Genomic DNA, 17,683 nt, shown 5'->3' with positions numbered 1-17,683 from the left:
ATATATACATTTTTGGTTTTCTTTAAGGCCCACATAAGTGATTACAATCTGATGTGTGTCACTGGGGCAGACTGGAAGAGATGGGCTGAAAGCTTCATGGTGGGAAGTGAACCAGAGAGGTGACATCCAGCATCAGGTGACCAGAGTAACCACAAGACACCTCCAAGGGCAGCAGTCACAGGGATTCATCAAACCAGGAGGTCCAAACTGGTGTCCCATGGACCACAGCAGACAGGAAGGAGATCTGACTGAATCTGGAACCCAGAAGAAGGCGTGTAGATCCTTGAGCAGTCAGGATTCCTGATATGGCCAAGGAAACAAGGATCCAGCACAGGTCCCACCCAACCTGCTCCACCTCTGCCAGGAGCTGCCCCAAGCCCTTCGAATGTGGCTGCACTGACCTTCCATAAAAGACATCTGTCCATTGAGGCAGGGTAGTGGGGTGGGGTCACTTGTGGCCAACACTCCAGAACACAGAGGCCCTCTGTGTCTCTGTAGGCCTGAGGAACATAGGTACATTGGAGGAAGGGTTCACTGAAATAGGGGCTCAGGACATGTGTGTGCACTGGCAGTGACCTTAAAGAACCCACTGACCAGGAGGGAGAAAGGTCCAAGGAGCCTTCATGTAATCAGAAATCCATCCCAAGCATTTTGGTGACTTGTAGACTTCTTGGAGCAATTTCTGGCCTTTGAAGTATGGAGGGAGGCCTTTGTAGAATCTTCTGTTGTATCAAGACCCACAGTGTTTGCTAGTTGCCTTCCTTCCAGACAGAGGCAACCATGTCCTAGGCCTTGGCATTAGTTGGGGGCACAGGGAAACATGAAGGGAGGGAAGATGGTGCAGCCAAGCTAACAGTGAGCTCCATACACCTTTCCTCAGCCTCTCTAGCCTCAGCATCCCCTCTGAGAAATGAGGGCAATTGCATTTCCTTGGCAGGTATGCTATGAATGTCCTATATACCTTTCCCTGTCCCATTCCCCGGACCCTGTGCTGGACCTGCAGCCTTTCCCGAGGCTCAGGCTTTAAGTTGACCAGCCATCAGTCAAAGGAATGTGTCAGGTATTTCCACAGCATGATTGAACATGTTGCCTCTGATTTCAGGAAACCCAGCCTCACGGCCCTCAGGACCTACCTCAGGTACCATATGTCTCCCCCAGAATAGTAAGCAGTAAAAATACACTGTTGAAAATAGTCTGCCTCTCAATTTGGAAGTGCAATCTGCCCACCTCCACCCTCGAGCTACAAATTGATTTGCTTTTTACCCCTTGCTCCCATCTTTGTCAACACTTTCTCTTCCCTCTTTCCTGGCTCATTCTCCCAGTCCAAGGGCTGAAAATAGACCCTCGTGAGATTGCTGGACCCTTGGCACTTCTCACCTCAGGGTCACCTAGGCAGAACTCTGGGCCCACATGAGGATGTGATGGCCCTAGTCCAGCACTCTTACTCAGTAATGTAGTCACAGCACCCACTCAGTGCCAGTTGAGTTGTCTTGGCTGAGATATGGCTATAGTAGATAGACCCAGCTTTGCCAGGCTGTGGGTAGGATTCCCTGGAGAGATCACAAGGGGTTACAAGGTTCATGGTACAGGGCATTCTGGGTGAGGGGCAGGGAGCCACACTGTACCAGGGAGGGTCTCCCGAAAGAGACAGCCTTTGGAGAGATCCTCGGTGGATAGGAAGCTGTTTTATGAGCAGATGTTGGAGTGAGTCACTGCCCCCATCCACAAGTTGACTGGTGTGGGGCTGCCTGCAGGTAGGGCTTAATTTCCTGGGAGTTTGTACTCAGAACATTTGAGAAGAACCATTTTTGTTTGTTCATATGCGATCATGAATCATGGCAGAAGTTCAAGGCCAGCATCCCAGTCATCAGAGTCAGGGTATCTCCATTCTCTTGTGTGTCTGTGCAGGGAGCAGCACATGCCCAGAAAGGCAAGGTGCCTCCTGTCTCGGCCCACTGCAGACATACAGAATTGGGGTGACTGATATAGGAGCCTGGGTTGGAGCTGGAAGGTGGGCCAGAGACCCTGCTTTTGTGACCCTGTCCCATTACCTCACTACCCTCCTCAGAGAAGGCACCTTCTTTCTCATGGTTCAGCAGCCATAGAAGAATGAATGAATGAACAAGCCTTCACTAATGTGTGCTACTAGGAGCAGTGAGGAGGAAGAAGTGAATGAGACTTTCTGGCTGTTGGTCTCTAGGCTGCTTGAATATTCATGAGGATATTCTCCCAAAGAGAAAAATAAACAGAGGATCCTATGGGAGTCCAAGTGGAGGTGGGGCTGGCCATCCCCTCATCCATGCATACATTCTATCTCCTATCCACCCAGGATGGACCAATTGCCAACTCCACCCACACCTATGCTGGTAGTCACCAGAGGTACAAAATAAGAGTTGTTCAAGAGCATGCAGTTCAAACAGCAAGCCCACAGCAAGCAGTTGCAGTGTGTGTTTAGTGAGCCAAACACAGGATATCTGGGTGGCTTGTGTCATTTTTCTTCTTGTCCAGGAGTCTATACATGGTTTGGATTATCTAAGGAAGGACAAAAGGATGCACCAAAGGGACACAGGAAGGAGCTGAAAGTTCCCGAGAGCTACAGCTGGATGCTTTGAGCAAAACAGTTTATCAATTACAATGCAAAGTATAAAATAAATATTCATTAGCCCCCAGTGATATAACGGAATGATTAAGTAAATAGCAGGGGAGGCGAGGCCAGTTCTAGTGCAGAATTCCAGTCACTTCATAGCTGCTTCACCTTCAGAGAGGCAGGATGCCATCCCACTCCAAAAAGGGCAGACGAGCAAGCCACAGCAAAGGTGCCTGACAAATGCCACCTGCCAGCAGGGCACAGGCACCATGATGATCTTATAGCAAGTACCATTTCAGTGGTGTTTGCTGGAAGATGACAGGCAAATGTGGAGGGACTGCTGCAGAAACCAGTCTTCATGCCTCTCCACTGCCACATAATAAAAGCAGGGGAAGTTAAAACTTCCCAACAGGATCCAAGAAGACCTGGCCAACTAATCATTGGTGTCGGCTATGAGGTCCTGGGACAGAACCAGAAAGCCAGTGACATCTGAGCCCAGTGTGGTATTTGGATGATACTAATTGGCCAGCATTGGTGCCCTCATTGTGACAATTGGCACATCTTCTACCTGGAACTACTACAAATAAGTTTATTTAAGTAAAATATGAATTCCCAACTTTCTGTTTAAAACTGACCTCTGCTCTGGCTTCCTCCATTTCCTCGGGTGTTCTCTACTGTCATTCATTCCTGCTTACTGGCTCATCACATTGCAGAGTGCCACATGCTTCTTAGAACTCAGTCACTGTAACACAGGGAACGGAATCCATCACCCTGTGTTCCCACCCAGTATCCGTTTTTAATAACCCTCTGCAGCCCTTCCCTGAGTTACCCCGGTCCTCACAACTCACAGGCTCGTCTCTTTGTCCCTGTTACGGAGAGTCTTTCCCAGGCCTTCCTGAACAGAGGTAGTGGGCTTTATGCTGGAGGAGACTAATTAATGTTCCCAGGGAGCTCATTAGGATTCCTTGGAAAAAAGCACGATGGGATTATCATCGGCTCACTTGGAGTGGAGCAAGTGCTCTGTGCAGCCCATTGATCCTCATGGGCCCCTCATTGTCTTCTCCAGATAAGCTTGACCTCTGAAAGGCCATTGCAGCAGCCTCCAGACAGAGACTGGTCTCAGTGCCCAGTGCCCTCCTGGAAGCTGTGTTCCTCAACTATGTTGGTTCCCAGACAGCCTGCCCCAGCTCTGGGCCCAGAAGAGGGTTTCTCCCACCATAGTGCCCCTCAGAGCATGTCAGCTGCTTAACCCCCCCCCACACACACACAACCATGTGAACTTGACATCTCTTTCCCTTCTCTAAGCAGAGGTGGTAATAGAGTTTACCAATGCAACATAGTTACATCATGGGAGTGCAGCTGGCCCAGAGTGAGGGATGCTCCCCTGAGGACTTGAGTCTGCATGCATGAGAAGGAGAGTGACTGCATGCCAGCCATGACTACACCAGAGGTCACAGCACAAATGGAAGACAGTGAGACAGACCCAAAAGAACCTATGGCACTGCCTATGAGGGTGGGCTGTTTCCTGGGACTATGGAGAACCAGGAGAGATTCTGGGGACTTCATTGATGCCAGTGGCCTGGGGGTAGAGAATGAACTGGGATTGGAGAGTTCATGGCAAGGAGCCAGTCCTCACTTTTCTATCACTGCTATGTTTCAGGGATTTCAAAGCTAATGACTCTGACGCCACTTGCCTGGATGCTGTGTGGTAGGGTCACTTTCCCAGCTTACCCAGGCCTCCCGACCCTAAGGAACTCTCCAACTCTTCCTTTCAACTCTGAAACCTTCCTGTGATCCATAGTGTGACAGCAGGGTCTCAGCTACCTTTCTTGACTATACCATGAAGTAGAGGGGAGTCCCCAGCAGCCCAAAGGAGAAGTCATCCGTGGGGACTCAGCAGCATAAAAAGAAGTTTAAAAGATGGTGGGTCAGGTGGCTTCCCAGTACATATGGAGGCCTCACAGCAAGGTTCCCCAAGGGTCCTGGGGACTGTGGTGACTTCTCCTTGGAAGGCTTTGATGAGACAGAACACAGTGAGGAGCCAGAGACCATCACAGTCATGGAGCTCGTCAGCTGGTTTCAGAGCCACCTAGGACCTGGGGTGCTCATCCAGCCTGTGGGTCTCCAAAGAGGGGTATGATGTGCACATTGAATGATTGTGGCATTCATTCCCACAATACCAAGCTGACAGAGTCTCCCAAATGGCCCACCCCTGTGAGCCTCTTGGGGACCTGCCTCTAACAGAACCAAATTCATGCTGTGGAAATGTAAGTCAGGTGCCTCCCAACCCATTATCCTGAGCAGAGCTCCTATATGACAGGGCTGGGTACGGACTATCTCTCAGGGTGGAGGCTGGGCATCCAAGGGAGGGTTGCTGGATTCTACTCCAGGAGGCCCAGGGAACCATTGTTCTCTGCTTCTTCTAGCACCATGTGTACATATCCCATGTCACCATCTCTGTGCTCTTGTTTCCTCTTATGAGGACACTCTTGGTGGACTTACCCTAAATCTAGGATGGCCTCCTCTTGAGGTCCTGCACTTGTCACCAGTGACCATGCTCCCAAGTAAGGACCTTGTTCTGAGTGTGCTACATCAAGAAGATGGACGGACATGTTTCTGTCTTTCACGACATCAGAATGTACTGACTAGTATTCAATTCACAGGCTACCTCAATCTGTTAGCTGCAGTTACCAACTAGCCCGATTTCCTTGGTAGCTGGCCAAGGTGAATACTGGTTCTTTATTCCAATCATGATTACTAATATTAACTCTTGGAACACAGTTGCATGGCACACAGAAGATGTATGTGTGTGTGTATGTACATGTTTTTATCTATATGTATGCCTACCTATCTCTATAGGTAGGTGTTCTCGTTTGTTTTTGTCATGATGAGAAGAGAGAATCTCAACTGAGAAAATGCCCACACCAGATTGGTCTGTGGAAAATTTTCTTCGTTAATGGTTGATGTGAGAGAGCTCAGTTCACTGTGGGTGGCACCAGCTCTGTCCAAGTGTCCTGAGCACTGTAAGAAAGCCTACTGAGCAAGCCAGTGAGCAGCAGTCCTCCATGCCCTCTCCAGTTCCTGCCTCCAGGTTCCTACCTTTTTTGAGTTCCTGTTCTGACTTCCTATGATGAGGGAGTGTGTGATCTGAGAGTTGTAAGATGGAACAAACCCTTTTCTCCCCAAATTGTTTATCACAGCAATAGAAACCTCACTGAAACAGTAGGTTGCAGGATGGATACAAAGGACTGAAGAGGCTACAGCTGAGTTCAAGGAGTTTGAGAGCCCTAGCTGAAGGCAAGCAGAAAGTCGATGGGGATGAGAAGAAAGTCCCTGTGGGAAAAAGATGTGAAGCCTGCTGGAGGCTGTGCTTCCAAGTCAGCCACAGGCTCAGAGCTGAGCTGAGCTTCAGGGTCATCACGATTCAGGAAAGAGGTACAGAACAGCAGAGACTGTAAGATGGAGGGCAGATCCAGATCCAGAGGGGTGAACAGATGGATGGATGAACGTCAGGTCATATGGGCAAATGGGTGGGCAGGGAGGGAGACAGCAGTCAAAGTAGGCCATGTCAACCATGGGAACCAAGTTAAGCTGAAGCCTTCAAGGCAGTTGGAAGTCTCTGCTTCACACTCCTTAGTGCATACATGAGTCAGATAACAGGCCACCATCATGGTGTCAGGTGACCTCTTCTTTATGGAGTCCAGGTAAGGGTGTTGCACCCTTTCTTCAGTCTCCTGTGTCTGATAATTCCTGGCCTGTTTTTCCTAGTGTGATTTAATACACCCATTTACTCAGAGGGGCCAGTTTACTTTGATAAATCTCAAGAGTGAACCCCTGTCTGCTTAGGAATAATCACTTTTCTGGGCAGGCCATCTTATTTACATGCCCATCAAGGTAAAGTCATCCTGCCCCCCATGTTTTGTGCTGAAAGCCAAATGCTGCTGGTAAAATGGACTCTTTGCAGGCAAGGAAGAGCCCCAAACCCACATTTTACACAGCATGGAAGGTCTTAGGGCAGGATGTGCTCTCAACACTCACTCTCCCAGAGACGTGGTGTATGGATACATCTTTTCAGAGGACACCAGTCAACTGGCTGCAGTGACCCTGTAGTAGTCCTCCCACCCCCATTAGCCCCTCTTCCTCCCCTTGAGTTCTAGGCTAACACCCATCTAACTCATCATTCTCTTCTTCAGGCAGACACCTCCACTCCCATCACCCACTTCCCACATACCCACACCTGTCTAAGCTCTCCCTGGAGCTTATTCCTCTGCATTGTAGAACCCTTGGCCTTTAGGTTTCCAGGCCAAGCTTCAGCTATGCCACAGTGCCTGATGGGGGCCTCCATGAAAGAGTGGGGAGGCAGTGAGGGAGAACACCCCACTTAGCAGTAACCCTGATTTCAGCATCACATTCTGTGTTTCAGATCATCCTGGTGAGCTCGTCCCTTGGTGACCGGGAACAGAGTCTCTTCCTCAGCACCGACGAGGGTACCACCTTCCAGAAGTATCCTGTCCCCTTCCTCGTGGAGAGCCTCCTCTTCCACCCGAAGGAGGAGGACAAGGTTCTTGCCTACACCAAAGACAGCAAGGTAAGAGGACATGGGATGTGAGGCCAGACGACCCAGTCAGACAGACGTCAGGACAGAAGCAGCTTTCCTATCAGGGGAGGTAGAGCCTTGCTTAAGCTGGGAGGCACAAACCTCAGCATTGCCCTTGCTGACATACATGAGGCCTTCTATCGGCATGGGGAGTCTCACACCAATGGTGTGTGTTACAGTAAGTAAGGTGGCAGCAAATAGTCCTTGGCACCCAGAGGCCTGTAAGCTGGGTCAGAAGATCCTAGATAATGCCAGGCCTCCTCTGTCTCTCCTCCTTTGCCTTAGGCTAGTAGATGTTCAAGTGGAGAGGCACGGGATGGTTTCCTGTAGCCATGGTGGCCAGGACCACAGATTTGGGAGCTTAAATGACAGAATTTTTTTTGTCACAGTCCTAGAGGCCAGAAGTGTAAAATTAGTATCTTTGGGCTGAAGTTGAGTGTCCCTGAGATGCTGGGTGGGGACAGCTGCCTCCCTCTCCCAGTCCTGGTGGTCACCATGTGTTTTGTGTTAAGGTAGCATTGCCCTATCTTCCAGGCATTTTGAGAATGCCCCCTGCATGTGTACATGGACATGCTGGTGTACCAATGTCCATGACTACATATCTGAACCCTCCCACATTCCCTGTCTTTCATGAAGACAGAGACAACTTCACCCCAGGCCCACCAGATAATTCCCATACCCTAAAACGCACCTCTGTAAAGCTGTTTGGGGCCATACATGAGGGTATGATCAGACTATACCTGTCTTGGAGTGGAAGGATAGCCTGTCACCGTAGCACACAACAGGCAAAGCAAAGGTCCCAGGAAGGGAGTCCATCCCTGGTGACAGCTATGCAGTGCTTGCCACACGGTGACTATCAGGGAGAGGAGCAGGAAGAAAACCCACAGCCCCTCCCTTCCTGCTAGCCAGTCTATGATTCTGTTCCTTTTGGCTCTACCCAGCCAGAGGCCAGAACAGCATCCAGTGGAAACTGCTATTCATCAGCTCCTGGGACAGGGACAGGTGTGAGGGCCAGCATGGATCAATGGATGGATGGATGGATGGATGGATGGATGGATGGATGGATGGATGGGTAGATGGATGGATAGGTAGAAAGGTGGATGATTGGATAGATTATGGGTAGACATAAGAAAGGATGGATGGGTGGGTGGATAGGTAGTGGATAGACGGATGGGTGGATGGGTGGGTGGATGGATGGATGGATGGATGGGTAGAGAGCAGCTGGTTAGATGAATGAAGGTATGAATCAATGACAATTCCTACTAACAGGGATCAGTCAGGTAAGAGAGCCCCAAGTGGAGAGTGGTGATAGCCAAGCCCAGCTTTCCCCCAGAGCCCAGCCTCCTTGGCAAGGTCTAACACATATTGTCTTGTGTCCCTAGCCCGTGGCTGCCTGTCTGTTCCTATCCCTTTCCCTCAGGGCTGCACACCCTTCTGGGTATTAATAGTGCTACTTAGCCTTCCATGTAATTAGACCAAAGCACGGCTACAGCGAGTTATTTTCCTGAAGAAATTGACTGTGTTGCAATTGCTCTTTAATTTATGGCGCCCTGAAAAATTAATGGAGCTGAAACCTTGGTTATTTTCCTTGGCTCTTTTCTGTGATGACAAGGAAAGAAAGGAGAGGAAAAAGGTTTAATTGCTGTTATAAAAGGAATGAGGGGTTTGGGGAAATTAGTCAGTGATGACCATCTTGAGTTTGGGGCGGGGCTTGGTGGTCTGTCAATGCTTTTCGGTGTCCAAGAAGCTAGGTGTGTAGTGGAATCATGCTAACTCTGACTCTACAAACCTGCTGTTATCCAGGCATCTGGACACTGTGCTGAGAGGAGGACATTTCAAAGCTCCCTGGCTCAGAGCAGAACACTGGGAATTGGCCCTGGGTCTTCAGGAAGCTGGGACCCTGCAGGGTTTTGCTGGAATCCTCTGTATGAGATTCCTGGCTACTAGGGTGCAGGCTTCCATGTGGCTCTCATCTGAGGAGCATGTTGTTCTCACCACATGGCTAGAACAAAACACAGAAACTTTACCAGCTTCAGTTTTACCAGACACAGTCCTACACTAACCCTTGAGCCACCAGGATAGACACAAATACCATATGAACAGAATTAAGGTTTTACTGCCTGACTCTTTTCTCCTTCTCTGACACTCCCCACCTCTCCTTCTCTTGTCCTACCTCCTTCCTCTTCCAAGATATCTGCCCTTGATCTGACAAAGGCTCTACCTCACTTGGGGGTATCCTGTCTTCCTCTGTTCCTTCCTCACTATGTCATGATTTGGGGCACAATCTGAGGTACCTTACTGCAGTCTGGCCAAGCTTCCTGAGTGACACCCAATATATACTCCTTCCAAGTCTTAGCAAGCTCCCAAGGCTCCTGGGACCAGGACGTCCTGGTCTCTGGGGTCCACTGTCTCATCACCCACAGCCTCATCTCCTTAGGCTTGAGCTGTGGGCCTGCTTGCTGGCAGAGATGGGGTTACTTACTTGTAAGACAAGGTCAGATTCACATTGTTTATTTTGCTTTGCTTTTCCTTACTTTTTTCCCTTCCAGCCAAGAACTTCCTCTGGGTCTGGGGAAATGGCTCAGTCTGCAAAGTGCTTTCTGCACAAGCGTGAAGCCCTGAGTTCAGATCCCCAGCAGCTATTCGAAAACAGAGTGGACATTTGCCTCTGCACCCCAGAGCTGAGAATGCCCTCTGGGACATGCTGGACACCAGAAGTATACCAAGGAAGGAAGGAAAATGCCTCATTTTCTTTGGCTTTCCTAACCCTGTGAATTCATTCCACCTCTGACCCAGCAGTCTAGCTGCAAGAGAGTCAGCGCAATGTCAGGCATTAGTGTCCCCACCTATGGAGACAATAAGGCATTCTGAGTAAGGGAGGATGAAAACTGAGGATCTTTAATAGTGATGCCATTACAGCCCGGGGCAGAGCTGCCGTGTCTCTGGCCTCATATGAAGGTCACTGATGTGCACTCCTAGGGTGCACCTTCTCTTGACGTCATCTTCTCCTTGGCTTGGCTGCATTTCTCATCTTCACAGGACAATAATTCCCAAAAGCACATTCCAACACTCTCCTGAGATACACCCTCTGGTGCTGATCCACCATCCTGCTACAAAATACCTCTATGCAGATTTTAGCTACAGGAACTAGGGCATCCCTCTGATGTTTGTTATTGTTTATTTTCAACATTTATCTTTTATTAAGCAGAAGTGTTCTATTTCTGCAGCAATTGATGGCAGATAGTAAAATTACTGCCCCCCATGAGAATGAACTGGAAAGGCTCCATAAAACTCTGGGATGGGCATCGTAAACATAAGCACATTTGGTGGTGATAGCAACGATAATACCACTCATTTCTGTAGAAACTTTGTCACCAAGCCCCTAAACGCTTGTCTTCTTGACTGACTGGCTGTGGGTGTCAGCAATGCTCTACCAATTTGCAGATGGATAAACTGAGTCATGAGATGGAAAGGGGCTGACCCCCTTTATTGAGATGACTGAGAGAGGGCCAGGGATGACCACCCACCATTCCTAGGGACACTCTACACCACTGACATAGTACTGTGAACTCGGGTCTATGAGATGGGAATTGCTGCTATGTGTAAATGCTGTGTTACACTGATTCATGTACTCAGCTCTCTCAGCCTTAGTTTTCTTATCTTGTAAAGATAGAAAAACTGTTCATCTGATGATTGTGTTGGTGAGTGTGTGTGTATCTATATGGGCATGAGTGTGTGTGTGTGTGTGTGTGTGTATCTATATGGGCATGAGTGTGTGTGGGGGGGCATGAGTGTGTATGTGAGGGGTGGGTGGGTATGGGCTTGAGTGTGTATAAGTGTGTATCTGTGTGGGCTTTCCATGAGATAGTGTTTGATATAGATCACAGCCACAGTGAGCCATCTGCCTTGGTAGTTGTTGAGCCTTAGGTCACACCAGACCCAGGTCCAGGGGCTTCGCAGGGCACAGGAGTACCTTGCCTGGCCTGCAGTCATCCTAGGGAGGAAAACTTCCCCTTTTAAAGCCTTTTACAAATGGAAGGTGATGCTTTCTTAGCATGCAATCCAGAACAGGTGTCCAGCTACCTGTTAAGCTTTTTGTCATCCAGCCGTGCTTATGTGTTTAGCCTGCACTCTCAGCTCTCTCAGCTTCTGCTCAGAAGACAGAGGTGAGTGTTCCCATAGAGACCACTCAGGCCACCAAGCCAGAAATACTTCATCTCCTGCCCTTTCTAGCTAGACTTTGCCCCACGGCCAAATGTGCTCACTCATTCAGAAAACTCACTTGAGTACCTGGCAGAGAAGGATCCATTCAGCGGTGTTGCTAAAGGTGAGCCAGGCGGGTGCATGCCCCAGGCAACCAAGAGTACATGGAGATGGGAAATGGAGTGGAAGGAAGTGAGACTGAAGCTGGGGGCTCCAAACACAGGGCCAATTCCCAGTGCACTGTTCAAAGCTGAGGGGCACATGCCCAGATTCTGCCACTTTGTGAGGTGATTGAGATGTCCCACCCCACCCCTCTAAGGCAGGTATGTGGAGTCCTAGTTTTTAAAGAGGGAAACTGAATCTTAAAAGATCCCGGAGCGCAGGCATGGTCCCACAGCTATGAATGAGGGGCTCTGCCAGAAACCACGGCTGTTGGAATCACAGTCTCCTGCTTCAGAATGTCACTGCCAAGGATGATGCTTGATGGGTGAGGAAACCAAGTGCCATACAGGCACAAAGAGCAGAGGCAGAGCTACAGAAAGTACCACACAGTTCTAAACCTAGTTCAGATGAAGACGGACCTCAATGTGCAGAATCATGTGGTCCCATGTATCTCCAGGAAGAGAGGTAGTACACAGTTGTCACAGTAACCCAGGAGGAGGAGACACCTATAAAACCCATGAAATAACACAAGTGAAAAGTGTCTTGAGGAAAGTGCTAACAGACCAGCCACTTCCATGCCTACTCTCTCAGCATGTGAAGGGTTGGCATGAAAACCATTCAAAGAAGACATGGGATTTCAGGGATAGGGACATAGGAGAATGAGGGAGATGTGTTTTAGGGTTCACTGTGGCTGTCATGTAGCAAATGCATGCCTGAGTTATCTGTCTACAGCTGGACACCGTAGCTGGCCAGCTGTGAGTTAAGACTGACTGGAGAGAGGAAGTCAGTCTGTCTCTATCACGTCCTTCCCACTGCCCTGGCCCCATCATAAAAGTCAGAGGACCTGGCCAGCAAGAATCCAAGGCCACTCTACTTAAAACTTCTCCCTGACTCAGCCTGAGAGATGAAGTCACAGCCCACATTGGCTATGCTCTGTCACCCTCCAGCAAAAGCCTTTTCCTCGGTTTCCTGCATACAGTAGCACTACTTGTCCAATGAGGTCACCAGGACCCATGCAGAAGTGTCCAACAGAGGGAGCTGGAATCAGGGAAGTCCTGAGAAGGCCTGGGAGAGGAAAAGAAGAGGCAAGGTCCCACATGAATCTGCCAGACTACATAGGCCGCCTCAGGCTGGAAAGGGAAAAGGAACCCACCCTGGGGAACCTTCAGGTGTTTGTTTTATGTCCAGCTGGAGCTGGACACCCCAAGAATTCACCTGACAGCCAGCCTCAGTGAGAAGACCTCTGTGTGGAGCCCTCTCTGTGGCTTTAGTCCTTGGTGGTTAGCCTGCAGCTCCAGTGTGCCCGCAGGATAAAAGTGGCATCCCTTGGGGAGCCTTGTAGCAAATCATTGTCACTCAGACATCCCTGAAAAAGCTCTGTCTCTCTTTTGTCTGCTCTGCAGCTATATGTGTCATCTGACCTGGGGAAGAAGTGGACACTTCTACAGGAACGGGTGACCAAGGACCACGTGTTCTGGTGAGAGCCCTTTCCATGAGAGCCTTTATCACAGGCCTTGCCTCCTCTTCACCCCAGGAGAACTCTAGGGTCCTCTGTGTGTGCTCCTGGGGGTGTCCAGGGCTCAGCATCCCTCAGGCCCTGTTCCCTGGTGGCTTTGGGATGTTTAGACCCTACCCTTGTCCTGTATATCCACCTATTTGGAAGAGGTAAAACATAGTACAGCTCAGGGTGGCTCAATGCTCTTGGCTACCCTCCTCCCAACTCCTCACTAATTCAACCCCATCTGCTATTGAGATGTACTTTGTGTCAACCTACCATGCTCCAGAGCTGCTCAGACCCTGTCTGCATGGTCTCACTTTCCTGCCCACCAGTACCCTGGGACTCACTCCTCTGGCCCATGAAATCACAATGTTCAGTCCTGCTAGGAAACAAAGACCCAGGGTGCCCAGCAGCCTCTGAGGGCTGAAGCAGGGGAGACAGTGAATGAAGGTGGAATGGGACTCAGGTCACAGACAAAGACCAGGGGGTGCTGGCTCCCCATTTTCATGACTTTCTGGGAGCCCTTTCAGGGACTTGGGCAGCTTCCAGCCCCACCACCCAAGTCAGGCAGCTCTGAAGTTCAGGAAGCAGATGCTAGCTGTTCAAGCAAGACCATAGTGGGCTGGCAGTAAAGAGAGGATGGGAAACTAAGGCAGCTGGCTCAGAGCCCACACTGTACCAGGCTGGCTTTGACCATGGTTCCCTTTCTAGACGTGCACCTACCTGCACGGGCTTTCTCTTACATACACACATATGCACACACATACATGTTCTTTCATGTCCTTCCTGTCTTAGTGCAAATGGGCATAAAACTTCACACTGGCCCTCCAGCCAGAACACAGTACTGTCTCCAATGGGGATGCATGATGAAAACAGCCCCACCCACCCACCCTCTTGTGACTCCATGCTATCTCCTCACAAGGATCCAGTTCCCATGTCCTCAATTGGCTCTGAACACTCCTGGCATCTGTGTCCTCTGCTCCTGGGGGAAGTGATGATTGTCCCTCTGCAGCAGCCCACTGGAGTACCCTCCCTGAAACCAGAGGGCTGCTGTCAATCACAGGCCCAACAACGATGTCTTCTGTCAGGAGCAGAAACTGCCCCTGGAGTCACTCCCAGGAGGTGGGGACTAAGGTCAGGAAGTGTGATTTCTGAGCTCCATGGACGTGAAGACTCAGGGAGACTGTACATGGCCACCTGTCCCAAGCCAGGTTAAGGAGTATCCCAGCCTGACTCATGGAGACTCTCTGGCTAGAGAAACCAGCTCTGGAATGCTACTATTATCTTGGACAAGCCAGACAGGCTCTTCCCACAAGCTTCTCCTGTGGCTGAGGGCTGTGCCTGTTACGTGGGAGAATCATAGGATGCTTGGCAGTGCAGCTGGTTGGATCCCTTCTGGAATATGGTGACAGACAAGGGACGGCCCCTGTTGTACGCAACAGATAAAGCTGTTTTGACAGCTTTGTCCTTGGATTGGCAGCGGAATGCACAAGAACCCCTGCTCTATCTGAGGCCTGACTCATTAGCAGTGTTGGAGCTACACAACACACTGGCTCCTTAGGGAGACCCAGAGGGATGTGCAGCAGGGTGCCTGTTATGGGACTGTTGCCTCCCTCAGTGGTCAACAGCCTTGGAATAAAAACAACAAAAGCAGACACTGGCCAATGCCTTGTTATGACTGAGCAAATGAATGAGAGAGTGAAAGAGTACATGAGTAAGTAAATGAGTGAGTGAGTGAGTGAGTGAATGAATGGGTGAATGGGGCAAATGAATGACTAGGTATTCACCACAGTACATGCAGGTGAATGGGCATTTAAATGGCTACTAGAGCACCTAGCATGTCCCCTGCTCTGAGGACCTGCCAGTGTATGTAGCTATTACCTGGGTTCCTATGCCTCTGCACCAGGAAGAGGGCTTCCTCCCCATGTGCTTGTTTCCCCTCTCACTGTCTCCCTCCCATACTCTCTCCCCTCCCCTCCTCCCCTTCTCTGGCTCTCCTATATAGATGAGCACATCTGGAGGTTTGGAAGAAGGGATGTACTGGCTGGGACAGAGCCCAGCCTGAGCTTCCTGACCCCTAAGTACTTACTTATCTCTGTCCCCCCAAACCTGGAAAGGTGCTGGCAGAGTGGGTTCCACTGGCTCCTGGAGGTGCTGTGGGACTTCTCAGGATGTCACATGGCTTCCTCCCTCAGGCTTGACACGGCTTCTCAATAGTGTCCTAGGACATGGACCTTAGGAGCAGGGGCATATGGGCTCTGAGAGGAGGATGACTTCTGGATCAGGCAGACCTGATGGGAAGCTCAGGCCACCCTGGCCAGCACCTATGTCCTTGGGCAAGTCACAAAATCCCTGGCCTGTGAAATACAAGACTCAACCATGGCTTAGGGGACTCTGGTGTAGGTTGGCAAGGGTGATATGGAAAACCACTGTTCTCACAGCTTCTGCTAACACAGAGGGGTTGGGACAAATGTGGAAGGGGTTTTACCCAGCATCCCCTGTGATGGGCAACTTGACCAGTTGGCATCAGGTAAAGAAGAGGGCAGCCACTCAGATCTGGATCCTAGTTGGAATCCCAGTGAACCTGTTAGGGCTGTGTGACCATGGGCTTGTCTCTATGTACCTCTGGGTTTCCCCTCTGTGCAGATCAGATCTGAACCAGAGGTCCAAGCCTGTGCCTCAGCTGGTGTGGGAGACCCTGGGGAAGAGATGAATATTATGAACAAGCAGGTGCCAGCCTCACCAAGCTTTATCCAGCTTCATTCAGACTCCTGTTGGAGTTTGTAGGTTTAGTGGGGAGGGCTGTGTCTTCTGAACCCTCAGAAAAGGAGTTGTCTCAGACCCAAAGTGGCCATGTGGCCAGTGGAAGCCCAAGGGAAGGGTTTAGCCACCCCTTTGCTGATGCTACCTTCAGTCAATTCTTTTCCAGGGCTGTGTCTGGGGTGGACACCGACCCCAACCTGGTGCACATGGAAGCACAGGACCTCAGTGGAGGTAAGTGAGAGGTGGGCACTCACAGGTGTCCCTGAGCATCCTTGTCTAGTGGCACTGTTCACTGCCTGGCTCTGCTCACTGTCAAATCCTCAGTGGCCAGCCCTGTGGACCAACCTCACTGTTTTCTCATGTGGCATAATTAGAAGCGTGCTTCTTTCCCGCTGGGGATGAATTGAAGTGGAGGAGCCCTGCTCTGTGGAAACTCTATTAAAAGGGCAATTTGTTCCAGCTCCTGATCATTGAGTGTTTCCTACTGCATGGTCCCACCCAGCCTGGTTGAGGGCTGAGATGGCCCAGTGTCTCTGTTGCTCCCCTCCTGAAGGCAGGGCTTGGTTGCCCCAGCCAAAAGCTTCCTGCCACTTGCAGCCTTCACACTGAGCAATCCACTCACTTGTATGTGCATGTTAGTCTCTTGTGTTGTGGAGGTGACAGAGGTCATTGTCCTTCCTGACAGTCCTGTGCAGTCCACAGGCACCAGCCGGGTGGAGTCCTGGGGGTCCTGAGCAGGTAAATTTGGTCCTTCTACCTGTAAAGCAGGGCAGGGGGAAAAAGAGGGTTGATGCATGTGTAGTGGCAAACATTGAATCCACACAGGTTAGTTTCTGTGCAGGCAGCTGCTGCCAGATGATGACATGTACCATTTCCAAGTTATCAGCCAGGGCTCCATGCCTCAAAGGGTGGGGCCAAATGTTACTGCAATTACTGTTTTGGTAAGCAGGGGCTATTTGGTTGCCAGGTCTTTGGACACACACCTCATAGGGAATATACAGAGAATATCCCAGAAAGGTTCCACGTGTCAACAGGCCTGGCTGAGAGTCAGGACGTGCTATGCCCCAGGGGGGAAGGTGAGCTGAGGTCTGGTTCGGGGCTATTCAGGTCCTTCATCCTAGAGGAAGCAGAGCCTGTGTGCAGCAGTCTGAACTCTGCATCAAGAGCTCCTGGGCCAACTCAGCTCATGAGTGGGACCCTCCCCAGCTCATGAAGACCTCATACTCACTCGCTTCCTGCCTAGAGCCCTGCTAGAGCAGTCTTCAGAGCCTGGCTGTAGACCATTCAAAGTCCTGAGGACCCACCTCCTAACCCATTCTCCATTATCCTCCAGCCAGCTGGGCCTTCCAGAGGACCCTGCTCCAAGCTCACCACACTCCTGTTGCCTGGCTGGGACTGCCTGTCTCCCTTTATCTATCATGGGGTTTTTCCCATCACCTGCCCAGGCCACCTTTTCACCAGTCACTCCTCAGGACTCTGCAGCACCCTAACACCCAGCTTTCCTCTGCATTCCCCTGGCCTGAGAGCTCCTTGAGGCTGGGTGCTGACTGGCTCTCCTCAGTGTCTCCAGCAGAACTGTTAAATGAAGCCAGATACCCTGAGTACACCCCTGTGGGTATTCTGCCTGTGTGATGGACACCAAGATACTCACTCACCTCACCACACTGTAGTGGCCTCGTCTATCTGCTTCTCTCCAGAGCAGCAGTTCTCACTGTTTCTAAGACACTCCATGACAGTCACTGCTTAGGACCTTCCTCCAGGCAGTTTCCTCATGAATAGTGCATGAAGGATAGTGAGAGTGACTGACTGAATGAATAAGCAAATGAATGAATGAGTGAAACAGTAAGACTGAAGAGTGAATAAATGAAGGAAT

The 17,683-nt window shown here is 50.3% G+C and overlaps 1 protein-coding gene across 1 annotated transcript in view; it reads left to right on the top strand.

Moving 5' to 3' along the window:
* Sorcs2 (sortilin related VPS10 domain containing receptor 2) overlaps positions 1-17,683 on the top strand; it is a 358,664-nt gene that overhangs the window by 294,442 nt on the left and 46,539 nt on the right. The window contains exons 4-6 of the mRNA XM_027387101.2: positions 7,011-7,175; positions 12,953-13,026; positions 15,977-16,041. Coding sequence (XP_027242902.1) covers positions 7,011-7,175; positions 12,953-13,026; positions 15,977-16,041 — 304 coding nt within the window. The remainder of the gene's footprint in view (positions 1-7,010; positions 7,176-12,952; positions 13,027-15,976; positions 16,042-17,683) is intronic.

The sequence above is a fragment of the Cricetulus griseus genome (genome assembly GCF_003668045.3).
Source record: "Cricetulus griseus strain 17A/GY chromosome 1 unlocalized genomic scaffold, alternate assembly CriGri-PICRH-1.0 chr1_1, whole genome shotgun sequence".
NCBI lineage: Eukaryota > Metazoa > Chordata > Mammalia > Rodentia > Cricetidae > Cricetulus > Cricetulus griseus.
Note: the sequence above shows the minus strand (reverse complement) of the source record. Positions and strands in the feature narration are given on the sequence as shown.